The sequence below is a fragment of the Suillus paluster genome, assembly GCF_016628075.1.
Source record: "Suillus paluster strain FC165 chromosome Unknown EDB91scaffold_3, whole genome shotgun sequence".
NCBI classification, from domain to species: Eukaryota; Fungi; Basidiomycota; class Agaricomycetes; order Boletales; family Suillaceae; genus Suillus; species Suillus paluster.
This window is the reverse complement of record NW_024537563.1, coordinates 954,221-976,879: the sequence shown is the minus strand read 5'-3', so window position 1 is coordinate 976,879 and position 22,659 is coordinate 954,221. Positions and strand designations below refer to the sequence as shown.

General features: G+C 48.9%; 11 protein-coding genes across 11 annotated transcripts; 4 read left to right on the top strand and 7 right to left on the bottom strand.

Moving 5' to 3' along the window:
* Nucleotides 1-71: 71 nt before the first annotated feature.
* On the bottom strand, nt 72-1,264 carry EDB91DRAFT_1194708 (uracil phosphoribosyltransferase-domain-containing protein). Its single transcript, XM_041320572.1, has 8 exons — nt 1,131-1,264; nt 1,006-1,077; nt 829-938; nt 705-766; nt 530-649; nt 399-478; nt 272-340; nt 72-221 (listed from the first exon to the last, which is right to left on the bottom strand). The coding sequence occupies exons 1-8, from the start codon at nt 1,227-1,229 to the stop codon at nt 189-191; spliced, it is 645 nt and encodes a 214-aa protein (XP_041183212.1). The 5' UTR covers nt 1,230-1,264; the 3' UTR covers nt 72-188.
* Nucleotides 1,242-2,822, bottom strand: EDB91DRAFT_1100406 (methyltransferase-domain-containing protein). The gene is made up of 5 exons (XM_041317182.1): nt 2,296-2,822; nt 2,159-2,240; nt 1,735-2,102; nt 1,589-1,685; nt 1,242-1,534 (listed from the first exon to the last, which is right to left on the bottom strand). The coding sequence occupies exons 1-5, from the start codon at nt 2,781-2,783 to the stop codon at nt 1,403-1,405; spliced, it is 1,167 nt and encodes a 388-aa protein (XP_041183211.1). The 5' UTR covers nt 2,784-2,822; the 3' UTR covers nt 1,242-1,402.
* A 1,116-nt stretch (nt 2,823-3,938) lies between these two features.
* EDB91DRAFT_1043183 (uncharacterized protein) lies at nt 3,939-5,665 on the top strand (the record flags this gene model as incomplete). Its single annotated transcript, XM_041313046.1, has 7 exons — nt 3,939-4,117; nt 4,173-4,224; nt 4,286-4,696; nt 4,750-5,061; nt 5,116-5,218; nt 5,269-5,420; nt 5,477-5,665. The coding sequence occupies 7 exons, from the start codon at nt 3,939-3,941 to the stop codon at nt 5,663-5,665; spliced, it is 1,398 nt and encodes a 465-aa protein (XP_041183210.1).
* A 483-nt stretch (nt 5,666-6,148) lies between these two features.
* EDB91DRAFT_1100396 (kinase-like domain-containing protein) lies at nt 6,149-8,715 on the bottom strand. The gene is made up of 10 exons (XM_041317181.1): nt 8,604-8,715; nt 8,222-8,546; nt 8,109-8,167; nt 8,020-8,057; nt 7,837-7,890; nt 7,757-7,775; nt 7,615-7,707; nt 7,431-7,563; nt 6,963-7,372; nt 6,149-6,913 (listed from the first exon to the last, which is right to left on the bottom strand). Exons 1-10 carry the CDS (start codon nt 8,629-8,631, stop codon nt 6,189-6,191), a joined length of 1,884 nt encoding a protein of 627 aa, XP_041183209.1. The 5' UTR covers nt 8,632-8,715; the 3' UTR covers nt 6,149-6,188.
* Nucleotides 8,716-8,807: 92 nt separating this feature from the next.
* Nucleotides 8,808-11,109, bottom strand: EDB91DRAFT_1100393 (magnesium transporter NIPA-domain-containing protein). Its single transcript, XM_041317180.1, has 6 exons — nt 11,005-11,109; nt 10,184-10,896; nt 9,926-10,130; nt 9,632-9,875; nt 9,482-9,580; nt 8,808-9,455 (listed from the first exon to the last, which is right to left on the bottom strand). The coding sequence occupies exons 2-6, from the start codon at nt 10,867-10,869 to the stop codon at nt 8,884-8,886; spliced, it is 1,806 nt and encodes a 601-aa protein (XP_041183208.1). The 5' UTR covers nt 10,870-10,896; nt 11,005-11,109; the 3' UTR covers nt 8,808-8,883.
* A 98-nt stretch (nt 11,110-11,207) lies between these two features.
* EDB91DRAFT_1100389 (quinon protein alcohol dehydrogenase-like superfamily) lies at nt 11,208-13,188 on the top strand. The gene is made up of 12 exons (XM_041317179.1): nt 11,208-11,454; nt 11,508-11,609; nt 11,661-11,761; nt 11,813-11,870; nt 11,921-11,977; nt 12,028-12,123; nt 12,179-12,414; nt 12,469-12,672; nt 12,728-12,800; nt 12,871-12,988; nt 13,042-13,074; nt 13,097-13,188. The coding sequence occupies exons 1-12, from the start codon at nt 11,326-11,328 to the stop codon at nt 13,111-13,113; spliced, it is 1,224 nt and encodes a 407-aa protein (XP_041183207.1). The 5' UTR covers nt 11,208-11,325; the 3' UTR covers nt 13,114-13,188.
* A 2-nt stretch (nt 13,189-13,190) lies between these two features.
* EDB91DRAFT_1215347 (transcription initiation factor IID, 31kD subunit-domain-containing protein) lies at nt 13,191-14,150 on the bottom strand. The gene is made up of 2 exons (XM_041320816.1): nt 13,848-14,150; nt 13,191-13,789 (listed from the first exon to the last, which is right to left on the bottom strand). Exons 1-2 carry the CDS (start codon nt 14,139-14,141, stop codon nt 13,286-13,288), a joined length of 798 nt encoding a protein of 265 aa, XP_041183206.1. The 5' UTR covers nt 14,142-14,150; the 3' UTR covers nt 13,191-13,285.
* A 250-nt stretch (nt 14,151-14,400) lies between these two features.
* Nucleotides 14,401-15,674, top strand: EDB91DRAFT_1100386 (FeS cluster assembly scaffold IscU). Its single transcript, XM_041317178.1, has 4 exons — nt 14,401-14,890; nt 14,947-15,005; nt 15,058-15,272; nt 15,328-15,674. Exons 1-4 carry the CDS (start codon nt 14,759-14,761, stop codon nt 15,480-15,482), a joined length of 561 nt encoding a protein of 186 aa, XP_041183205.1. The 5' UTR covers nt 14,401-14,758; the 3' UTR covers nt 15,483-15,674.
* Nucleotides 15,675-17,891, bottom strand: EDB91DRAFT_1100381 (uncharacterized protein). Its single transcript, XM_041317177.1, has 10 exons — nt 17,481-17,891; nt 17,286-17,426; nt 17,136-17,237; nt 16,922-17,086; nt 16,728-16,868; nt 16,485-16,674; nt 16,295-16,427; nt 16,071-16,246; nt 15,905-16,015; nt 15,675-15,847 (listed from the first exon to the last, which is right to left on the bottom strand). Exons 1-10 carry the CDS (start codon nt 17,826-17,828, stop codon nt 15,729-15,731), a joined length of 1,626 nt encoding a protein of 541 aa, XP_041183204.1. The 5' UTR covers nt 17,829-17,891; the 3' UTR covers nt 15,675-15,728.
* Nucleotides 17,892-19,760, bottom strand: EDB91DRAFT_1194687 (uncharacterized protein). Its single transcript, XM_041320571.1, has 2 exons — nt 19,456-19,760; nt 17,892-19,388 (listed from the first exon to the last, which is right to left on the bottom strand). Exons 1-2 carry the CDS (start codon nt 19,708-19,710, stop codon nt 18,102-18,104), a joined length of 1,542 nt encoding a protein of 513 aa, XP_041183203.1. The 5' UTR covers nt 19,711-19,760; the 3' UTR covers nt 17,892-18,101.
* Nucleotides 19,719-20,762, top strand: EDB91DRAFT_1234239 (uncharacterized protein; the record flags this gene model as incomplete). Its single annotated transcript, XM_041321187.1, has 4 exons — nt 19,719-19,721; nt 20,171-20,367; nt 20,425-20,608; nt 20,664-20,762. 4 exons carry the CDS (start codon nt 19,719-19,721, stop codon nt 20,760-20,762), a joined length of 483 nt encoding a protein of 160 aa, XP_041183202.1.
* Nucleotides 20,763-22,659: the final 1,897 nt, after the last annotated feature.

Sequence of the window (22,659 nt, the reverse complement as noted above, 5' to 3'; positions counted from 1 at the left end):
ACTCCATTAACAAGCAATCAATCACATGACCACCGCTGCAGAGGTGGCGGCCGAACTTGTCAGGGAAATTAGGCCAGACAACCAGAAATTTCAACAGTTCATCTGTAAGGGCACGGGTGATTCAGAAATGACATTACTAATAGGTGATCCACTACACTCTCATAATACATTGTCGCAGTTGAATGCCATTACGCCCGTATGGTATTGAAGAGACGATCTCCCTGCGAAATATTTCGGAAATGCCAAATGGAGACGATAAGAACGGACTCACAGTGTCGCCCAATCCAGGAGATATGAGACCATCAGGTGTGAGTTTGGAATCTACGGCTGCTACCCAGATCTGGAAGTATTAGCGTCAACTTTGGACATGAATTCGAGGACAACAAAAGGGATGAGACCTCTAAGTCAGGGTACTCGGCGTGTACATGATTGAGTCCTTCCTCTGAACCGAGTACAACGAGTAGCTTGATCTTCGATACTGTTGAACGGTCATCAGCGCTTCACCGTCATTCAACGCAACGGATCTAACCGGGAACCCCCCAGTCAATGATCATGGCAAGGGCAGCACATGCAGTGCCTCCGGTGGCAACCAAAGGATCGAGAAGGAAACACGTGTCTATTGGAGGGACTGGAGGAAGCTTCGAATAGTCTGCCACAGTAATCAGCCCGCATTTTGTGCAGAAAAAAATCGACTTCAATCTCACATTCAACTGGTTGAAGGCTGACCTTCTCTCGGAAGAGTCCAAGGTGGTAAACTGGTGCAGTCCTAGGTGACATGTCCGCTGATACGTTAGAAGGCGCAATGAGGTTGTATATCCATTAACATACGGGAAAAGGGACAGTAGTGCGTCCGTCATGCCTAAGCCAGCTCGCAGAATGGGTGTCAGGCCGACCTTGGGTTTGATGGCTGTACCCGTGAAAGGACCAACTGGTGTTTGCTGGGTGATTTGATCAGCACAGAGAACTAGAGTTTTTTTGGCGTGCATTCGCAGACTAATCACTCACGCCTTCAAACGTCTCCTCTTCCAATTCGCGCGAAGCCTCGATCCCCAAGATTAGGCTGATATCATGGATGCCCTGCCTCAACCCCTTTGAGTCCCTGACCACTTCGCACAACAACTCCTGCTCACCTCTCTGAAATCCTTTGAACTTGTATTAGACTGCCGCAGTTGTGATAATCGTGCATTCACCAACGGGTGCGAGAGAACATGGCGCCTCTGGTTGGACATGGTTGTTCGGGACAGACACGCAGCCAATTGCCAATTCTAGTAGTCACCCCTAGATAAGACCATAGACGAATGAAGATATAATCGTTTCTTCTTACTGGAGTAGATCTAGTTTCTCGTTAACAACGCTTGAAGTTACTTCTGTAGAGTAGATCCGACTATAGAACCGAAAGTCCTCATCTTCTCTTGTATTCGCAAGGTTTCAGAATGTCACCCTTCGACATTACTTTCGACCACTCTTTATCCGTCCTCGATGTGCGAGCTACTTTCTTGAATTCAAACAATGTAAAATGACTGTTGCGATCGTCCTGGATTATAATGAGACTCAGTCTGTACCACCGTGTACTCTAGACGCGCTTTACCTTTGCTTTCATTTTGAATCCAATAGAGTCAATTAACGACACAAATTCATCCACGTCGGTAAAGCGGCTGGCGACTTCCGCAATTTTCAACTCACCCCTGAATGAAATCAAGTTACCAACACATTATGTGACAGCGAAGGACATACCCTGGTTTCAGTATCCTCCATGCTTCTCGAATGCACCGAGGCCAGTTGGTTCCCATAAGGCTGAGTGCGCACACAACCACATCCACGACCTGTGCTTCACCTTCAGACGTCTGAGATGATGAAGGCTCGGAGCCGGGAAGTGGTACAGATGAGCATATGTCCGCCGCCACAATATAGCCACCATCGGATATTAGGTCAAAAGACAGTACTTTCAGCTTCTTCGTAGAAAGCCCACGAGCCAGTACAGCATCCCCGCAGCCGAGATCTGCTATAATTGTGTTTTGAGGGTAGGATGACAACTGAGAAATGTAATGTGACACAGGATTTGATGGCCACGACTGCACTTGGTGTCTAAAACCGGAGTGATACTGCGTACAAACGGATGTGACGGTTCCGTTGGGGAAAGGATGTTTTGAATACACACATCATGAAAGACCGCTGGGTCTTCTTTCATCATTCTCACCGCCTCTGAGCTGTCGGACTTGTAAAGCAATTCATTTATCCACCTGCATCATTTGTGATATCGATATGCGTTAGAACATCATGTATCAAATTGCATACCTGAATCGAGCGCCATCAAGACTCTCTTTCATGCCCTTCTGCAAGCTTGTAAGGCCCGGGACTTCATCGACCGCCGGCGATACATTTCGTGGCCGTTGCTCAGGTTTCCCAGCATCATGCTTCAAGCTCTTCTTTTGCTTTACTTTCTTGCGCAGCCCTGAAACCCCCTTCACCGGTTGTTCGATGGACCCACCATGGGGTGATGAAACCTTCTCCGTTGCCTTGTTGGAGGTTGCGTGTGCACCCTTGGTATCCGGTGCCCGAGTTGTCCTCTCTTGTTTCTTCTTTTTCTTCTTGGGCCCTTGCTTATCCTCCCGATTTCCAACACTTCCGAGCTTCTGCATAAGCTTGTCTAAGTTGACTTCCGCGGATTGCATTTTATCAGCATCTTGAGCTGCAGGTCGTTTGCGTTTCTTGGAAGTTGACTGTGCCAAAATTGAAACAGGAGCTGTGGGCACAGACCATCCAGGAACCTCAAATAGTGCCATAGAACGTCAAGTTGAAGGATGCAGTGATGGTTTGCTCTAACTCCGCGAAATTAAAATCATCCATGGTTATTACTATTAGAGGCTTGCGATGATCAATGTTTGCGCGTTCGTGCCTCGAGGCAACAGAATTATCAAACGAATTCGAATATCATCAGACATGGGGAATCCGCCCAACAGAACCAATATCAATCATTTAGAGGTTCTATGCTACGGCAGGTGATGCGCGCGGGAAACTGCCTACACAACTCGCGGATAGGGTGAGGAGGGCACGACGTGGCGTATGGCCTAGGTTTCTCCTAGATCATCATCGCAAATACAATCACGCACAGCATGTATAGGCTCTCCACGCTTGGCCTCGTGCTTTGTACCCTGGAACGAAACACGCGGTAGACAGCCTGGAAACTTCGTAGCAGAAGCATGTGATGCTTATTTACCAACTACTGCCTCAATTTTATCTCACATCACCCAGATTCTCTCTAGCATGTCTGCCAAAGGCAAAGAGAGGATGACCACTATTGCGAATCGCACCAACGCCGGCATACCCCTGCCACAAGACAATGTACTCGCGCCAATGCAGCCTATCCCCCGCAGGGTGCAGCCAAACGCTGTAGCGTCTTTTGCTTTTCTTGTAAGCGCTCATTTTCAGCTGATCTCTCAGTACGTAACCTGCAGTGCGGTCAGCCAAGGCCTACTCCTTCGCCTTCTATTTCTGCAAATCGAATCAACGACAATACACTGCAATTATCGATGCCGCACAATCCGCGTATATCCCTTGCGCGCCAATCATTGGTTTGACGAATTCTTTTCACTGACAAATATAAATTCACGATTTCTGTCTCTGCTAGTCGGGCACTCCCTCCCCACGTACTCCAGACATATCAACAATGCCAATTCCGCTAACACAAACCACACGATTAGGACAGGTGAGCATGCGTTCCACGCTTTAATAAGAGTCTCTTGATCTAAAAGAACTATCCTCAGCTAAATGGACACGCCGTCACTACCCCCAGCACTGTGAGTGCACCTACAGCCCCGTGCATCGTCTAAGCATTTTCGCTGAGTCTCTCTGGCAGCGCTCTGGTGCTTCCGTCGCTTCTCGGGATCCTGCCCATGTATGTCATGTCTTGTTAATGTGTTCTTTGGACTGACTCACATATGACCAATGTGAAGGAGGAGCTGGAACTTCTTCATGACAACGTCGGTGACATTCGAGGAAGAAGCAAAGATCACGAGCTTCGTACAGCTCCAATCATAACGCGTGATGCATACCTTGCGGCAGGCTACCGTGAAGGTGCCACGCAATACGGTGTCTTGGGTAGTGTTATGTCTATCCAGTGAAGCAGCCCATGGTTTCTACCTTCGTGGACTGAATGCCAATCCTTTTTACAGCCACAAAAATATTCTATACAAGCCGGTCAATCCACAGCTCTATGTGAACACTGTATGTGACTCCTTCATACGAATCACGGGTTGATTGTAATCTCATTTTTTCCTACCCCCAGAATGCACCCTTCTCTGCAGTGGTGTGTGGGGTCCAGGGCTCTGGGAAGTCCCACACAGTCTCTCTACTTCTCGAGAGCATGTTTATTCCGAATTTGCGCTCCACTGGCACCCTGCAGAAGCCATTGTCGGGGCTCGTGCTCCACTTTGGAGAAGGGGGTCCCAGCTCTCGGCCTAGTGAGGCCGCTTGGATCAGCTCGTCCCACATTTCTGGTGTACGCACGCCGTCGGTCAAAGTTTACGTTTCACGTTCTTCTCTAAACACGATGAGGGCTGTCTATGCGCCCCTGGGTGACACGGTTATTGTCGAACCTTTGTTCTTTACTCAAGATGAGCTGGATGCACAAGCCTTTCTGTCCATGATGGCTGTCGGCTCCTCCGAATCAGCTCCACTCTATATTCAGGGTATTTTGGTGCGCATTGCTCTTTTGTACAACTTTCATTCATGACACCATAATTCCTCTAGTCGATTCTTCGTGACCTTGGGGAAAACTTCACTTATCCCGAATTTATGCGGCAGCTGGATGTGAAGAAGGAGTCGTTTAACAATATGCAGCTCGCAAGCCTTGAGCAGAGGATGGCACTGCTTACCTCCTTTATGAACCCCAACATGAAATCGCAGACCCGCTTCGCTGAGTCGCAGCTCACGATCATTGATCTATCAGACCCTTTCATCGACCCAGCGTCGGCATGTGGACTTTTTGAGATCATCACACGTCTGTTCGTCAGAGCGGACGTGGGTACTGGGAAAGTGCTGGTGGTTGATGAAGCCCACAAGGTTTGCACTCTGGAATTGAATTATTTGGTGTGACTGACGATGTGATTGTCGCAGTACCTTTCGTCCACTAAAAGCGCCTCTGGCTTGACTAAGTCTCTCCTGACATTGACCAGGGAGCAGCGTCACCTAGCCATGCGCGTTATCATCAGTACCCAAGGTAGTTTTTATATCTTCCTTATGTCGGGGTTTTCATACCTTCTTTGCCAGAACCTACGGTCGTGCCACCTGTTCTGCTTGACCTATGTACTGTCGCGATTTTGCACCGGTTCTCCTCCCCGTCGTGGTGGGAACATTTGGCGAAGCATGTATCAGCTGACATATCGGCAGACGACGCTTTTGATCGTGTTGTCAAACTTCAGGTGCGTAACCGAGCTCAATACATGGCACCGGGTTTCAACCTGATGTTGTTGCTCAGACCGGTGAAGCGATTGTGCTTGCACCCTCTGGCCTGGGAGTATTTCCAGATGCACCCGACGCTACCAGGACGGGCCCTGTAGCCCCCGTGCCGAAACTGAATCAATTTGGTCGTCGTTACGTGCTCATAAAGACCAGACGTAGGATAACGAAGGATGGCGGAGCATCAATACTTGTAGTTGATGACTAAATCGCGCGGAACGGAGCGACCTTGACAAAGGATTTGTTGTGTTCCCACTTTTGCAGATGCTTTGAAGCATATTTGGTTGTTTTGTTTACATGTCTCTCCAATATTTGGCATTAAAATGGGCGCTCTTGCGTGTACTACAGTGCTGGGTTTATATAAAATACAATGTGCATGCAGCAGGTACAACAGTTAAAGGAGACAACAGGATGACATGCGTGAAACAACTATTCGATCAGTATGTGCCAGTATGTACGAATGTTTCATGCTGACAATACAGCGCTACGATGATTGAAGAGGAAGATATTCTATGGTGCTTGAAGATATTATAGTCATTGATGAATACGGGCAACTCGGTGGGGACTGGTTGAGAGGGGGTGAGAAAATACTACGAGGGATGGAGGATAAGCAAGTGGCATCCAGTCTGCAAGTATTATTGCCGTCCGTCAACTGGCATCCCGGGGAACACAAAACAATGTGCACTTCGGCGGACAAGCATATACATAGACCTCACAGCAGATTATTGATATCATGAGACGATCCGCATAGGACTTCCAGGGGGCAACAAGTCGTCGTCTATGCGGACAGCGTGCGATAGTGGACTCAACTCCGCACCACCACCTGCCGTCTTCTTATTGCGACGACCGAGTAGGGTTGCATTGTCCATATCTAACTGGAAACCCGTGCCGCCAGGTTGGCGGCGACCGCGATCTCTCGGACCTGCGCGACCGTCCAAAAGACTGCGATCTGCTTGATTAGATGCAGGTACACCGATAACGTTGCGCTTTGCGACGGTCTTCGCTCCAGCGCCAGGTAACCCACCCTGGGTATAGTGTAGTGCACGCGTATCAGCCTCCCCTCGCTTACTCCGTGCATCACGTACGACGCCTTTATCACTGGCGTCGTCCTCCTCGTCCTCATTAAGCCCATGCAGGAATCCTCGAACACCGGCGCCACCACGACCGTTGTATGCCCGCCGGCGCGCACCTTCTTCCTCCATACGGTGGACCGCATATGTGATGTCAAATGCTTCCTTGAGCGTCGCGAGACCAGGAGAACGGGCCTCTAACACGCCACCACGGGCGGCGGTAAGCAGAGGTGAGTCGAGTGGAGGAGACTGGCCGAAAACAAGAGGTGTGGGTGGTACCGTTCGTGGGCCAGGAGCGGCAGTGCACCATGGGTGAGCAAGGAACTCATCTATGGTATATCTCTGAGCAGGGTCTACGCATAATAGATGTTGAATGAGATCCTTCGCTGGGCGACGAGTCAGTAATGCCATTATAAAAGACTGCGGAAGTAATACCAGAATGGCTGATATCATCCCACCACGGACTCAAGAATGTGTAATATCCCCGAGCGACCTTCTCAGTTAGAACATTGATGCTCTCGTCGTAGAACGGCGGAAACCCGCAAAGGAGTGTGTAAAGGACACAGCCAAGCGCCCACATATCCACGCTTTGTGAATAGCGCTCATCCTTGACGATTTCGGGGGCAGTGTAGCCAACGGTTCCGCATGGCGTCATCGTCTCCTCGTTCCAGATTACTTTTGATAAGCCAAAGTCTGCAATCTTGATTCGGCCGATTCCGCCTCCACCAACGCCTGGGATAAATTCGCCCTCATCTTCCTTTTCTTCATCATACGGACGTTGTACGGGACTTTTTGAGGGAACGATGGGTATGCGCTCGAATAATAAATTTTCCGGTTTGATATCGCTATGACAGCCCAAACGTCAGCCCGGCATCATTGCGCTCCACAAGAAATGAAAAATACCGGTGTACGACACCACGTTCCTCATGAAGATAGCGGATACCTTGGGCAACTTGGAGAATAACGTGCCTGGCTAAGTTCTCACTGAAATACGTGAGCTTGACGATCTGGTGGAACAATTCCCCGCCCTCCATTACTAATTGCAATTATGAGTTAACGATGCGGGAGGTATCGTAATCACGCCTACGTTCCATGACCAGAAAATAGTATTCTGGTGCCTCGGAAAAGGATATCAACTTGACGATCGATGGGTGGTTTGTTGCCCTCATGATCTGCACCTCTGTAATCTAGATCAGTGCAGGAACAATCAGAAAGAATAAAACGCCTACCTTTCAGAATATTGGCTCGCTACGTGAAGATAGTGCGGTTAGCATTTGTGGAACCATTCAATCCCAGACGGAAATGTCACCTCTGTTACGCGCGGCTTTTTCTTGAACTGTGCATTGAGATGTTTTTCGCCGGCCTAACAGAGGGACAAGAAGACACAAGCAGGGCAAGGGGTGTCACAAACCGAAGCCGATAGGTAGTGTGGGAGTAGTGTGGAGGACAATGTATGTGAACTATGTGAGGGGCGGGGACACCAAGTACTTACCTGTGAGGCATTCAACTCAAATTTGCGAACTACTTTCACTAGGATAAGTTTGTCAGCCGGTTAACTGGAGGAGAAGCAAAGGAGCAAACCTGCAACTTTTTGCCCAGTTGTTAAATCCATTGCCTTATAGACATTCGAAAACGCGCCGCTGAATGAAAAGTTAAATTTGAATATCCACAATGATTGGTGATAAGATACTCACTCTCCCATCTTATCCAGTAGCTTGAAATTGTCCAAGCCTTTGTAGGTGGGCAATTTATTCTTTGGCTCTCGGTCCTCAGGTGCGGTCATGTTGACTTGAGGCTGCCAGGTATTAGATGCAGGTTGAGGTGCGTTCTCAGGCTGCTGCTGTTTCTCAGGCTGCTGTTGTTTCTGAGAATCTTGTTCAGTACGAGGCTTCGCCTGCTGTTGCGGCTCCTGTGGTTGTTGTCGATATTGGGGCTGGTGACCTGACTCCGGCACAGATGCGCTATATTGCTGTGGGTCAGCTTCAGGATGCCGATGGTGATGATGCTTGCGGATGAGATCTGGTGGTGGCGGAGTTAGATGGCTGCCTTCCAAAAGAAATAAGGCATGTAACATACTCTTGAAAGCGTCGACGACGGCTGGCATGGTGGGCAGGAGAAATATGGTGTCCAAATAACCGGACAAGTAAGTTGGCGGTGCGTCTTCTCACCGAAGCCTTTTTGTCGTTCCAGCCTCCAAGGTGACGTCACTACATACTGACTCCAGTCACGTCACTCCCTCTTGCCTAATTTCGGCAGTTTTGTGTTGAAATAGCGCACAACTTTATATTTCCAAAGAACTGAACTATATCATTAATGAATGTGCATGTATTTTCATGAATTTCCACTTGTAAATATGTCATCGGCTACTCCCAGCAATGCTTCCACCCTCCACGTCTCGATCCCAATAATCTGCGCGATCTCTCGGCGGGGTATGCACAAGTAGCAGATTTCGTGCAGGAGAATACCCTGCCAAGCTCACCGTGCTTTGCTTGTGCCTGAGGACCGGCGTCTCACGCACAGCCCTTGGTATGACGAGAGCTGGGCGACTTCGTGCATTCAACGAGCCCACAGGAACGCGTTGCACGTTTTCACTCGGTGCGTTTATCTCGCCTGTGCCGCCTGTTTGCCTGCTATTATCATTGGTGGCCTGTCCCACATCGCCGTTATTGCCATTAGCCCACGCTATGATGAACACCCCTGCGAATGTTGCACCACATCCATACGTAAATGTGACCATCTGGTGGAATGTAGCCCGCTGAAAGTCCTTGTAAAGAACGGCAGATCCGATGACGGCAGACAGCGTAAACAGCACAAATTGCGTAGGTATGACGATTTTGGAGTCAAAACGCTTTAGCGCACGATTCAAAAACCGGATTTGGAGAATTCCTGTGATGATTAGAATCTGAAGTGGAGGATCAGTGCATATAACTAAAACGAAAGCAAAAGGAAGCTACCGCGAAGGACGGGATAGGTTATCCACTCCGTAAATATTTCGGCCCATTCCTCCGTCAGCAACGTGGAGATAGCCTTAGTTGCTAGAACCGTGAATCCACCTGACGCTGTTATGAGTTCATATTTACTTTGATTCGAACTAACAACCTCACCAAATATTGCGCAAAGCCCAATATCAACAACCGCAACACGCCTCCCGAGACTACCTTCGCTAAGTCCGGCTAGAATCACAGCCCCTACAAGGTATATGATAGTAAATATTACAAACGAGCGTTGTGATATAGCAATGATCAGCGCATCTGGTGTAAGTGGCGGTGGACCATCATCAGAGGACGGGGTTGAAAGAACGACTGTGATCGCTCCTACGATTGCAAGTAAGATACCAGCAAGATCATGCTGAAAAACCATGAACATGATGATTCAACTACAGCCAAAGACAATCTTACCACGCGAAAACGCTCCTTCAATATGAGTGGAGCGAAGAAGCAGTTCGCAATGAGTGCAAACTGCGGGGTACTGATCAATAAAAATAGAAATAACTGATAGAATGCACCTACAGTGCCTAGAGGAGCGACCACAGACGCCGGTGCAAATGCATACGATATGAAGTTGCCCGTCTCTCCAATGTTCATTAAGACGAATCCAGACCACCTAAAACAGCATTCAAGATCAGCGGCAGGATCTTCTAGAATCGAACCACTGACCATATCTTCGAACGCAGGTAGTCACTCTCCCTACCTTCTTCTTCCCATATCTCAGGTGAGGGAAACTCTGGCCTATGATTGCCGTTGAATGCAACTATGCGCTCTGCTGGGATTACGTCCACTGGAACCACTGGAATCGCCAACGTTTCTTGGGTATGCGATACGTTGCCGTATTCATCATTGACGCCACCGTGCAGATTGAGACGGAGTGGCAGAAAACGTGACGCAAAGCTGGGTTTCCTTTGAGGCTGTCCTGGTCTCCGTCCGCGCATTGAAGAGGTGCTCTTCCTGCTCCTCGAATCATCACGTCTAGTCCCGGTTGAGGCACTAGTGCCATAACACGCACGTGATCGACTGGTGGAAGAGCCCTGAATCAAGGGCTGGGTCTCGGACTCATGAGAGCAGGTAGCGGGATCGTCAGAAGGCCTCTGATCGTGTGGTAACCTAGAACGTAACGCATCACCCGATACATGGAGCTCGCGTTCCATCCTCGCTTGTTTTCGTTCCTTTGCGAGTCGGAGATGTGCAAGCTTTTGTAAATTTAGCGCAAGCGAGATAACCACGTTCCCCGCGACGGCTACCGTGATCCCGATGACCGTCTGCAACGTGAGGTGCGGCAGGTCAATACCCGGTTCATCGACACTGACGGTGTGGTTCATGCCCTTGGACCATGATGATACATCCATATCCGCAATAATTCAGTAATGAACAACAACCTGAGAGCAGTTTATGCGTCAGGACAGCATCCATATGTCAGCGTGGTTAACACCCCCTCTGACTGTCAGTTAACTGGCCAAATTGATAAGAAATAGATGACTGACGGGAAGGTGTCAGTTGGAGGTATCGCCGCTAGCCCTACAGGTCGTCTGCGACTGCAGACTTTCAACAGACGTCGTGCGCAAGCGAGTACGATTGAGTCAAGGTCATAATAAAACTTTGGAATGTAAGGATATTATGAAACTTTTATGATCGCACGTGTTTGGAAGGTCAGTCGCACGTTTATTATTGCAATGCACACGTCGCAGTTGCAGTTATAGCCATAAGAGTTGCACTCGGTCACTCCGTGCTATATCAATTTCAGCTTAACTGCAATCCCCCCACTCTATACTACACTCTTTTAAATTACTCGACGTGGCCTTACAATGCGCGCGCAGCACACCACTCACCCGCTTCCCGCATTTCCAGTGTATTCATGCGCGTTCGTTGCCTCCGACCAAATAGTTGTGGGAGGCGGAGGTGGTGCTGCCAAGACTGGAATTAAGAACAAATTGGTGAGCATCTGAAGTTGTGTGTTCGAACTTCCAGTTTGACATATGTGGGATAGAGGTTATTCAATGTCTCCCAAGACAGACAGCTTGAAATGTTATGTGAGCATGAGCTGGAGAAAGGCGAGGACGCCCCTATGAGCATTGCAGCTCATCCAGAGGTCTGTCACGCTACTAGGTCACCAGTGAATGACGTTCTCAAACATCCATAGAGCAGAAGCTTTGCCTGTGGAATTAACAGCTCCGAAGAACGCTTGGAGAAGGGAGAAAATGAGAACTGCAGGGTGTTTTCAATTAGTAACTCTGGAAATGCGTGCGACCAGTCGCGTTTATTATTATTCACAGTACTGATTATTCCCTATAGCCTAACAAAGGGAGCTACGCGAGGTACCTTGCCCTCAGGAGCTCTCGAGGACTACCAGGTAATCCATTCTTTATTGAGGTTATTCTATATCTCACATGGACAATACAGCGCGTGACCGTCCTATCACCGGACGGAAACCTCCTGGCAGTGACCGGCGAACGTGATGTAAGAACTAGCATTATTATTTATCTGCGAGGGCTGAAGTTTTGTTTTAGTTATCTCTTCTCGCGTACCCTTCTCTTTCTCCTGTGGCCCAGCCAGTCCAAGTACCCAAAGGCGAAATTTACGATGTGACATTCTCATCGACACACGTGCGTTTTCACCTCGTCCATCCCATCTCATGCTCCTCACGACGCCTCTCCTCAGCTTGTTCTAGCTACCAGTCTCAACCTGTTAGTATATGCACTTCCAAAGCCGCCTTTGGAAGATAGTGAGAAATCGCCCAAGAAGAGAAAGGGGAAGCAGAAAGGTAAAGGCAAGGAGAAGGAAGCACCTTCTAGGACGCCGAGTCAGACCCCTGAACTGCGACTTGTGGATACGATCGACATTCCGTCAGTTCCTGGCGCTCCTGCACAGTCCGTTGTAACATTCCGCGCAGCGCGGTAAGTAAGATCACAGACATTCTCATGCAGTGGGATTATAAGTGTTCGTTGCAGCTTTCACCCCTCAGACTACAACACACTGTATACGGCTGTCAATACTGTCGCGCCTCGGGCGAAGAAATCAAAGACAGCCAAAAAGCAGGCTTACATACTGAAATGGAAAGTCAGCCTCAGTGAGGAGAATGATTCCTCTTGGTCTATTTCAGTGGAGGGCGCCCGCAAAGCAGGTGAAGGTGGCTTGACGTGTTTTGACATTAGGTTCCGTGATCGTTCACGTCGAAAAGTCAGTGTCCATCTCAGGATTTTTTTTCAGCCCCAATGGGAAGTTCCTTGCTTTCGGTTCATCAGATTACTCGTTGGGAATGTTGGACAGCATCACTCTCAGCGTAAGTTATTAACGAATGCTGAGGTCACGCACTTATCTCGTACCTTAGCCGCTCTTGTCCATACTCAAAGCACACGAAGTTCCCCATCACCACTGTTCGCTTTAGCCCTACTTCAACGATGCTTGTATCCGGTGGTGTCGACAACTCGATACGGATCGTTACTGTGCCGGAGAAGTTTGCTGGCCAACGTAAGCTTTGCAATTGAACCTTAGTGACAGTGAAGTTGACAAGCATTTTGCAGCATGGACTCTAATCATTATGATTATTTTGGCCCGTTCTTGTCATACTTGTGGCAGTTTTGTTGCACAAGTAGGCGCCATCGGGACGTTAAATACGGCAGTCAGTCTGCAGACTTTGTGCTGGAATTTATCCAGTAAATTATGGCTCATTATCCAGCATATACACATGTCACATATTAGAGTAGCTACAATACATGCTCAAACCAACATCTCAACCGTCGCAAGAAACCCACCACTCTCTAGTACTTAGTCATAGTCATCCTCCTCGACAAGTTTCCGCTTCACACCGTTTGTTTGTGTGTCTCCCGTAGTCTGCACCTCCTCCATTGCGTCATCACCTGAATTATCGTCATCGTCATCATCACCCTCTGCGCCAAATAGACCGTCTGCTTCCTCTGCGTCGCTATTTTCTTCTAGTGTTTCTGCTGCGACGACAGGTGCAGGTGTGCCAGCGATGTCGACGTCGGTTGGCGTTATGGGAGCAGCATTGGTGTACGGTATAGCAGCGGGCTCCATGTCAGCATCCTCATCCTCATCCTGACCGTCCGGTAGCTCCTCGTCTTCGTCTTCCTCCTCAATCTCTTCGACCTCCTCATCGTAAAGTTTCGTGTCTGGTGGTGGTTTATTGGGTACGAGATCAAAGTTGACAGCCGTGAGTGTCTCGGATGAGGGTGGAAGCCTGACACCAAAAACTTCTGGCACAGAAGGCAGAGGTGTAGCATTCGTTTGAGATGCTAATGACAAAATATACTACAGAAATGTCTTTCAGAATAAGAGTCGAATGAGGCGGACAGTATGATCAGCACACCTCCTTGGGTACACGACCACCGAACTCCCAACCCACGCGGGCTTGTATAGCGAGGACAACATCATCCATATCTATTTTTGACGCGCCGGAGCGTCCTGCATGCTCTGCGTAAACTTGTGCATCGGAAAGTACTTGGGCGGTGTATCGGTGCGCGAACTCTAGTAATTGATGTAAAACGCCTGGTTGGGCATCTTGTACGGTTGGCGTAGATGCAAGGAGAAGAGCGATTGCTCTGGCTGTGGGTGGAAGAGTGTCAGCAGGCTGTTGAGCCGCTGAAGGACGTGCCAAAGACATTGATCAGATTGAAAGGAGGATGGGAACCTGATGGTAAGACTGACAGGAGGAGTAATTTCTTCTCACGACGTATTCGATCATCGATCAGTGATATCCACGTGTTCAAGCGTTTCATTCTTGAACTTGACGCGACTCGTCATTCCGTTCATCCAACAGCTAGTTTGCATGTTTTTTCCGCCCGCCGTTTTGATTTATGACCATAGAACATAACATGTTACACACCTACGGTAGGGCCGATAGCTATTTATGGAAGTAGCAACGGAGGCATTTTTATGATGGGCAGTTCAAGACTTCTGTCGTTGCCCCTCCCGGAGATTAGGAGGGCAGATCAAAAATAGGTCTCCGGAGATACTATGAGCGTGCTGCGGGCGGAGACCTACAGGCTACGGCCTGCCGCATCCATATTTTCTATTGGTAACCCGAGGGAATGCAGGGGTCCTGGGATACAGCGACGAGCCCAGTCACTCCCGATCGTGTAAGTCTCTTGGGTGTACAAGTGATCAGATAAGCAAAATCTTTGTCAGATAAGATTCCCACTGTGACGTATTCGAACTCCGAAACCCTTTCTTAGCCCTTCCGAAATTGCATCTTCTCGCACTTCTCTTTCATCGTCCACCATGTTCCGTTCAGCACTCACAAAGACTAGGCTCAGCACTGTAGCACCAAAGGCTGCAAGAGCTGGTATTGCACCAGTGCTCGCTCGTGGTTACCATGAGAACGTTATTTCGCATTACGAGAGCCCAAGAAATGTGAGGTCGTCATTTCTTCGTGCGGTTACGACGACTCACTATTTCTGCTATTCCAGGTAGGCTCCCTTCCCAAACATGACGTTGATGTTGGTACTGGACTGGTCGGAGCTCCTGCGTGAGTCCCTTTCCCTTCTCTTTATCTTTCCATTCTAATTACTATGTATCAGTTGTGGAGACGTCATGAAACTCCAAATCCGAGTAGATGAAAGTGGCATCATAAGTGATGTCAAGTTCAAGACGTTCGGTTGTGGCAGCGCCATCGCTTCAAGTTCATATATGACGGAGCGTGTTAAGGGTCTTACCCTCGAGGAGGCAGGGAAAATCAAGAACACTGAGATTGCCAAGGAATTGTGTCTTCCTCCTGTGAAGCTTCATTGCTCAAGTGAGTTTTCTCTCACACTACATTCTTGAATATATCTGATAACGGATTCCTTCAGTGTTGGCAGAGGATGCTATTCGTTCCGCTATTCGGGATTATCGGTCAAAGCGGAGTAAGCTGGCCGAAGGTCAGAAAGCGGGCTTCATCGATGTGACCCAAAGTGCAGTTACCGGGCAAACTGTGGCCACTGCACATCCGGGTATGGCTGCATAAATAAATGTTTTCTCAGGTCGAAGTTTCTCCAGGTGCTTCTCTCATGCACGTCCCATCATTTTACTTGTTTCGCATATTCATGTTCGCATCAATTCCTGCATTTATGTCCACATATTCTCAAAATGTCCTTACGTCGGATGATTAGTTAGCTGTACTACCATGTCGCAATGATAATTTGCATTTTAATGCTATAAGAGAGTATGCGAGTCGTACTATGTGCATAAAAATATATGTGAGTGCCAAGCCCTATACCTTACTGCTGGTGCCTTTCTGCCCCACAAATGAGAAATTCCCAGACGCAAACCAGCGCTCATTCGCTTCCTTGACTCGCTGAGCAGCGGCAGCACGATTTGTTAGCTCGAAACCTATGAGAAGATTTCCGAGTCAGTGGTTCATTCCATGCCCACTCCACAGGCTCTCACCTTGCACCGGAGTGACCGTCAGCGATGTTGCCGTTCCGGACGTTGACGACCCGCTCTGTGCAGCACGCGTAAGTGCGGCAGTGCGCAATTTGTTCGCCTTCGAGAGTTTCGCTGCGGAAGGCGATACGTTACGGGCTGAGAACATGAAAAGGAGGCGGGCACTTACCACGACTCTTCGCCTCTCCCATACCCGCCCGTACTTTTCCCGTGCCGACTCCAATCATTCCCAGACCCTTGGTCTGATCGAACGCACCGACCTCCTCCTCAGCCTCACCAAATGCCATTCGGTTCTGCAGCTTGCGGAGTTCCGTCTGGGCATACGCTTCTTTTGCTTTGCGTGCTCTAGGAGTGCGTCAGTGAGAACGATGCCAGACTCGACGGACGACTTGCCGCTTGCCACCTCTGCGTTTCTTCGGACCATCGTTAGGTATAGGAAGTGCCTTCGTGACTTTAGCAGGTGGTGGCGCAGCCAGCCGATCGATTCGTTTTTCGATTTTTTCTCGAAGCTCTTCACCATACGAGCCTGGGCATAACATCAGTCAGGGGTCCGTCGACGCCTCAGAACTTAGACTAAACTGACCGTCTCTTCGTGTCCGTTCGAGATCCATGCGTGCAGCCAGAACGGCTTTCGCTCCGACTGTTCGCTGAACCTTAAGCTGGTATTCAGATGGCGTCTGCTGGATCAAATCAGACTGGAAGACGAAACCGGTGTGCCGCCGTTGAGTGGACGTCGAGAAACCTAATGCGAGTTTCTTCTGAGCGCCTAGCAGCTACATGAAATTTGTGAGACATGTAGGGTGAGGGGACCAAGACTGCAGCATACATGGACATTACATGACGGCATTTTGGCGAGGGGACCGAGGCCGCCTGCCACACCGAGTAATTTTGCAGCTGTAGTGGTACCAACGATTGCTGAAAGATTTGGTGCCAGAACATTCATTCTTGAGCTGACGTACATGAAAATCTGACCTTTTCATTAGCTACCGCATTCATTGCACGGAGGAGACAACAACTCGCCTTTTTACGTGCCTCCTCAAGTTTGTCTGCAAGGTCACAAGCTTTCTCAACAGCAGCCCACTGGGCGTCCGTGAGTGTTTGACCGGTTGTCGTTGTTGCAGTTATGAGAACACTCATAACCACGGCAGGCGGAAGAACGCCTGCAAGTTCAGCTTTCGTAGGGTCCTGTAAGTCGATAGTAAGCAGAGATTATTTTAGGGTACCCATTCCTTACCGCTGTGTTGGCGAGTACGCGAACTGCGCGGACATACTGTGCTGGGTCCGGTACGAGCTGTTCTAACTCGGGAAACTTCGCTGCATAATGGTCGCGTATGAACTACAAACATGAGTTAGGGGAATGAATGTTGGCAACCACGAACCATACCTTGTGTACCACGAGAATTTCATTGTCTACATCCACGGACAAATTGTTTGCTTGCACGATGAGAGTGTATTCCGGGTTCAAATGAGCAGGTAATGACATCGCTTCCGGTGTGCTGGGGTTGGCTTGGTATTTCTCAATTTCCTGAGCGCGAAGTCAGCTCAAAGTCTCGATTCATTAAAGAGCAGTGATTCATGCCTTTAAAATGTCTGACATGCGTTTACTGCCTTCTAGCTTCGCTACAGAGCTCACGTCCTCAATCCCACCCAAGTCCATTTGCTGCACATCCTCTGCATCGAGTTCGTCTGCGGGTTTCACACCGCCTTCGAGGACCAATCCAGCGGCTCCGTCTGCTTCAGCTTGTTCTTCATCAGTATCTCCCTCTCCCTCTGACATGTCCGCATCCTCGGTAGCCTTTCTCTTCAGTCCGTTGGTGGTGTTACTCGTGGAGGGCGCAGCTGATGGAATAGCCTCGTCATAGTCCTCAGCGCCACCGTCTGAAAGATCGTCGATGTCGGCTAGGAGTTCATTGGCTAGTCCACTCATCTGGAGAACTGTTCGCGAAATTCTTCAGGTCGAGATTTACGAGGTGGTTCAGGAGAAGGCGCGATGACGTAAGAAAGTAAAGTTCAATGGGCGAATATTGAGCAAACTCGCCCGTCCGTGCACAATGCACATGAAACTAGCTAGCAAATATTGTACTTTGTGAATATTGGAGAGTATGCAGTGTGTAGATGTCGTGCAGATCGAGATATATATACATAGGTCGACGGTTTCCTCCAAATCACCTAACAAGAGAACGAAAGTTGCCCCCTTTTCTTATCCGCGTGCAAGAGTTTCGAAGCCTTCATTCCACCTCTCTGCATACTCCCGATGATCGTCCAGTGCAAGAACCCACGAACATTGTACATGGACGGTCTGCGGCAGGACACCAGACAGGAATGCAGCCACTTTTGTGGCATTGTTGATTTTTGAATAAGACACATCGAGAGCATAAAGATTCTGGTGGGAGATATCTCCGACCCAGTAGTGGTGCTGATCGTCTTGTTCTTCAATGAATGAGAAGTCAATTTCAAGCGTCAGTTCCCTCAGGTTGGGACAGTGCTTGAGGAAGCACAGGAGTCCAATTGGTGTGATCGACGATGGCGCAGGAATCTCCAAAAATCTGTTCAACGCAAGTTGAACAATATCCGGCCATGCTTGTGCCAATTCCAAAGCAGCAACATCGTCCAAAGAGATCCCACACCCTAGATCAAAGCGTACGTGTGTTAACCGGTTGAATGACAGAAGCGGGTGGAGATCCTCCAGTTTTAGGACAGGGAACGAATCGGAGGTGTGTGGAGGATGCTCTGCAACCATAATTTGGAGGCGGCGAAGGGAGCAACGACTGACGGAAATGGAGAGGCGACGAAATAGTTGTGCCAAGACGGATGCTCCTGCATGGCCATCGCTGAAGATCGAGAGGCTCGTAAGCTTGTTCCGCATTCTGCTCACAAAGTCGACAGCAGATGTAAGTTCTTGTGCATGCACCTGAAGTACTTGAAGATGTCGAAATAAAAGGTCGTTCTGAAATTCGATGTTTGGTTGGAGAGAAAATTGAAGCTCTGCCAGAGATGACAGGTGTGACAAATGGTTCAAAGCTTCAACACCAAGAATTCCACAATGGACTGCGGTGAGATGTTGGAGGTGGCAAAGGGTTTGAGAAATTGAATCAGAAAGATGATTTGAAAGGGCCACTGAATTCAGGCTCAGTTTTCGCAAAGAGGGACAGGCAGGAGCGATTGAGGAGATGAACTGTTGCAGGCCAGGAACTGGTGAGATGGCCCAGACCTCAAGGAAAAGAGAAGTGAGGGACTTGGGCATGATTCGACGGACCAGCCTCAAGTCTCTCTCGTCACAGATAATCCACTCGAGGGATGAAAGATTTGGCAGCAGTGGTTGAGTGGCATCCATTGAGGCGAGAGAAGCGAGTAATTCATCGTCAATGTCAACAATTAAATTTTTCCCGCGACGGACATCCTGGGAGGCAAGACTGAGGTGACGGATGCGTAAAGCATACCTGCGGAAGATTTTCCAGTCATCTTTGGTCAGATCCCTGTGGAGTTTCTAACAAATGATATGACGAGGACAGAATGTTAGGAATTGGAAGAACAGCAGGTAGAGATCATCTTACTAAACGAATACATCCCGACTCAGACGAGTTCAGGTCCCCGCCCCACAAATCGTGTGGCATGCACTGTATCGCTCTGGCGATAGTGCCAGATTTTTGCCAAAGGACATCCAAAGCTACATCATGAAAAGCACGACAAGTCCTAGCGAGAGCAGCCAGAGTGGCTTGAGCGATATGTATTTGTTCGCCTGTGTCAAGCACAAAAATCCAGCGAAAGATGGATAACTGTATCTCCGAGATAAACAGACATTGAGACATACGCTGAGATGGTCGCGTCGAAATTAATGTAGTACGCGTCTGACTTGGAGGAGACGCGTTGACTTTTTAGCGCATTCTGCATTTGGTAACAAAGGTGGTCCGTGCACAAAGCATAAAGGTATATAAGGTGTTTGATGAAGACTCGAAATCTTCATACTTACCTTGATGGCATAGGCTCCTTCATGTACCCGGGTTTGTGGGCCTTGGGGACCCTTCATAGCACGGCGACCTTGTCCATACAGAGGGTAACCACGGTTTGTATGGGCTCCGGCTCATGCACCGTCTCAATATTTTCCAGTCCTGCCACGGCCACTCTGGCTGGGCAGGCCATCTTTTTTTCGATTTTTTCATTCCCTAACCCTAACCCTAATACAGTTATATATATAGTAATATATAATATTTGTCATTCCAATAGAAAGTAATGTTCTAGCAAGATGCATCAATGTCCTATAATCCAGAGTCCCAGACACTAAGCTCACATGCGCCAGATTCACCTCGGTCGTCTCAATCACCACCGCCTTCTGGTGTCCAAGGTGATCTGGAATTAGAACTTCTCGGGCTTGCAAACGCATTATACAATCTTGGAACCACCGTGATCAACGATTCTACAAAAGAACGCGATAGACCAGGTGGTGCTAAGCCCGTTGGCCTTAGGGCGTGCGTTCTCTTTGCTTCTTCACTTATCTCATGATCCTAAAGATCGCCAATGGTTAGAAATGAGGTAGTCCATCATCTCGCCACCATCGATGATAAAGCACAAGATATTCGGACGATGATACCTTTTCAAGTTTTGTCTGATATCGATAGCGCACGCAACCCTATGCAGTTGACCAAAGAGCGTTTAGAAAGGGCAGCCACTGAGAACCAATTCATGAACGGCAAGATAGCAGCTATCGACGTGAGGACCTCCCTCTTTTCATCCGACCCTCGTTAACACACTTCTTCTCTTGTAGTCCTACCGCAAGCTTCTGAACGAGGCATTAGCATCGAACTTCCCAGAAACCGCCGAATATCTCCATCCTAGTCAGGAGGATATCAAGATGGAGACATAGGCCAGGTCCTGCCATCCGTAATCTCGCTATTGTCGTACAGTTGCATCGCGTCCGCCACTGACGGAAGGAGGAGCGCGCGCTGCAGCTACTGTTCCCAACTATCCTCTCGTAGACAGACGAAATAGGTTGAAGACGGGACCATTCCTTAAGTGATATATCTATTACTCCTTGTCGTCGTCGGAACTATCCGCTGCAAACGGTCTGATCCACATTTCTCATTGAGGATACTCCCGATGGCAAATTTTTTGTCCATGTAAAGAATATCACCGTCGTATCCAAGTCACCCAGAGGACGGCGCCGCGCAGAGCAGGTGGATCTGTTCTGGTCATCTTTGTGCCAGCTAGATGCGTTGCCTATTAAGGCGGGTCAAAAGCGCCCTTCAAACGACAAGTGTGTACCTTCCTCGGACTTCTTTGCTACCGCCGTGGCTTCTCAGCTCCTGCCCTTCCTGGATCTTTGACTTTGTGGCGTACCAATTTACTCAGCCGCTAGTCTCCTCTGGTCTCTCACCGCCACAACCCGGGCCATCTTCATCGGATTGTCGCGAAGCGGTCACCTGCTGATAGCGTACACATCTGATGAGAACCACGTGCCAATGCCTAGTGGCCCAGTCTAGCTTTACAAGTTATCGGTGTTATCGCCATAAATGTAAGTCTCGAGAGTAGGAAACGTACATTCCGCTCTAACGGCATTCATGTTTCAGGGATCATCATTCTATCGCCTTATCTCACGTCCACATTCACATCCGCAGTCTTTCGGAGGTGCCTTTTCACCATGGGATTGTTGGGCCGAAAATGCGAGATCCTCCTTTATCTGTCGCAAAGGTTGTCTCCGAATCTCGCCAATGATTGCTTCAAGAGCACTCCTGACCTGGATACATCATTGGCGTCGTCAGTCATGAAAGTCTTGGTGCGGCTGATGAGGGCTGATGCGGCAGCAACGACTACAAGCACCGGAAGATCAGAGAGTGCTTTTATTGCCGTATCTTCTACCTTCTCCGACGAGTCTTCTCACTGTCTATTTTAATAGTGGGCAAAATCATCACTGCTGCAGTGCCACATCTAAAAATGGTCCAAAATTTATCTTTGCGGAGAAACGCCTCAGAGACGTGGTCGGTTGGTCGACGTCGGCCTTCCGCACTCCCACCCGCTCACCGTCATGTAAAAAGGAAAGTGGCATTGATCCTCGCAGCGACTCCTCGGACCTCCTTGTTTTCGATAGACGCGTGCACTAAAGCCCTGCTGTTTGGGATTTGCACAAAACCATATTGGAGGCATTTCGCAGGAGTGCCTGTGCTGCATCGCTAATCCAGCAAAGTAGGCTCACCCATATCTGAAGCGGTAATCAGACGATACATGAAAAGGACATCAGCTTGCAGTAATCAAACGCACCAAAGGGACCCCGAAAACCCGTATCTTTGAAGCTGAACCAGTTCGGCTGTTTCTGGCGCCCATTTTCATTCTGAAAAAAGTGGAAGCCGCATCGCCACTAGCACGCCTATCGCCCCTCAGATCCTCCATGTTTCGATATTGGCTCAGTATCACCGCACGATAGGACTTGTTTAGAAGAATGGGAGGCGTACGCCCGCCCATCTCGACTCCCGGCGGTCACTCGACTGCCAGACAATGAGTGGTTCATTATCGTCGCTACATGCACACGTTGACGATTTACGAATGCGGCTGCCCATACACTAACGTAACGAACTCAACTTTGCCGCGCGTTAGTAATTCTTGTCGCCTCTACGCTGAGGCGCTTGCAAGGAGGACCTGCGATGGCCGCCGAAACTAAGCTCACTGATGTAGGCGCACTTTGGGTTTCATCTCAATAATATTTAAATATTTTTTTTGGTATGAAAACAATATAGATATCCGCAAGGACTCCATTCAGCGTCAATGAA

Bases quoted from the DNA above. Each gene is read 5' to 3' on its own strand.
- EDB91DRAFT_1194708 (XM_041320572.1), bottom strand. From the start codon at position 1,229: ATGTCCAACCAGAGGCGCCATGTTCTCTCGCACCCGTTGGTGAATGCA. The intron at 767-828 runs GTATGTTAATGG...CATGTCACCTAG, and splicing joins GCACTACTGTCCCTTTTCCC to GACTGCACCAGTTTACCACC. The intron at 341-398 runs GTCTCATCCCTT...TAATACTTCCAG, and splicing joins CCGAGTACCCTGACTTAGAG to ATCTGGGTAGCAGCCGTAGA.
- EDB91DRAFT_1100406 (XM_041317182.1), bottom strand. From the start codon at position 2,783: ATGGCACTATTTGAGGTTCCTGGATGGTCTGTGCCCACAGCTCCTGTT. The intron at 1,686-1,734 runs GTATGTCCTTCG...GATTTCATTCAG, and splicing joins TGGAGGATACTGAAACCAGG to GGGTGAGTTGAAAATTGCGG. The intron at 1,535-1,588 runs GTAAAGCGCGTC...ATTATAATCCAG, and splicing joins GATTCAAAATGAAAGCAAAG to GACGATCGCAACAGTCATTT.
- EDB91DRAFT_1100396 (XM_041317181.1), bottom strand. From the start codon at position 8,631: ATGCCAGCCGTCGTCGACGCTTTCAAGA. The intron at 8,058-8,108 runs GTTTGCTCCTTT...AACTTATCCTAG, and splicing joins AACTGGGCAAAAAGTTGCAG to TGAAAGTAGTTCGCAAATTT. The intron at 6,914-6,962 runs GTATTACTTCCG...CTCGTCGCCCAG, and splicing joins GGATGATATCAGCCATTCTG to CGAAGGATCTCATTCAACAT.
- EDB91DRAFT_1100393 (XM_041317180.1), bottom strand. From the start codon at position 10,869: ATGGATGTATCATCATGGTCCAAGGGCATGAACCACACCGTCAGTGTC. The intron at 10,131-10,183 runs GTCAGTGGTTCG...ATGCTGTTTTAG, and splicing joins TACCTGCGTTCGAAGATATG to GTGGTCTGGATTCGTCTTAA. The intron at 9,456-9,481 runs GTAGCTTCCTTT...CTTTCGTTTTAG, and splicing joins AACCTATCCCGTCCTTCGCG to TTATATGCACTGATCCTCCA.
- EDB91DRAFT_1100389 (XM_041317179.1), top strand. From the start codon at position 11,326: ATGCGCGCGCAGCACACCACTCACCCGCTTCCCGCATTTCCAGTGTAT. The intron at 12,415-12,468 runs GTAAGTAAGATC...TGTTCGTTGCAG, and splicing joins GTAACATTCCGCGCAGCGCG to CTTTCACCCCTCAGACTACA. The intron at 12,801-12,870 runs GTAAGTTATTAA...CCATACTCAAAG, and splicing joins TGGACAGCATCACTCTCAGC to CACACGAAGTTCCCCATCAC.
- EDB91DRAFT_1215347 (XM_041320816.1), bottom strand. From the start codon at position 14,141: ATGTCTTTGGCACGTCCTTCAGCGGCTCAACAGCCTGCTGACACTCTT. The intron at 13,790-13,847 runs GTGTGCTGATCA...ACATTTCTGTAG, and splicing joins GTGGTCGTGTACCCAAGGAG to TATATTTTGTCATTAGCATC.
- EDB91DRAFT_1100386 (XM_041317178.1), top strand. From the start codon at position 14,759: ATGTTCCGTTCAGCACTCACAAAGACTAGGCTCAGCACTGTAGCACCA. The intron at 14,891-14,946 runs GTGAGGTCGTCA...CTGCTATTCCAG, and splicing joins ATTACGAGAGCCCAAGAAAT to GTAGGCTCCCTTCCCAAACA. The intron at 15,006-15,057 runs GTGAGTCCCTTT...ACTATGTATCAG, and splicing joins GGACTGGTCGGAGCTCCTGC to TTGTGGAGACGTCATGAAAC.
- EDB91DRAFT_1100381 (XM_041317177.1), bottom strand. From the start codon at position 17,828: ATGAGTGGACTAGCCAATGAACTCCTAGCCGACATCGACGATCTTTCA. The intron at 16,869-16,921 runs GCGAGTTGTTGT...TGAAAAGGTCAG, and splicing joins TTGAGGAGGCACGTAAAAAG to ATTTTCATGTACGTCAGCTC. The intron at 16,428-16,484 runs GTCAGTTTAGTC...TGTTATGCCCAG, and splicing joins CGAACGGACACGAAGAGACG to GCTCGTATGGTGAAGAGCTT.
- EDB91DRAFT_1194687 (XM_041320571.1), bottom strand. From the start codon at position 19,710: ATGTCTCAATGTCTGTTTATCTCGGAGATACAGTTATCCATCTTTCGC. The intron at 19,389-19,455 runs GTAAGATGATCT...ATCATTTGTTAG, and splicing joins AGTCGGGATGTATTCGTTTA to AAACTCCACAGGGATCTGAC.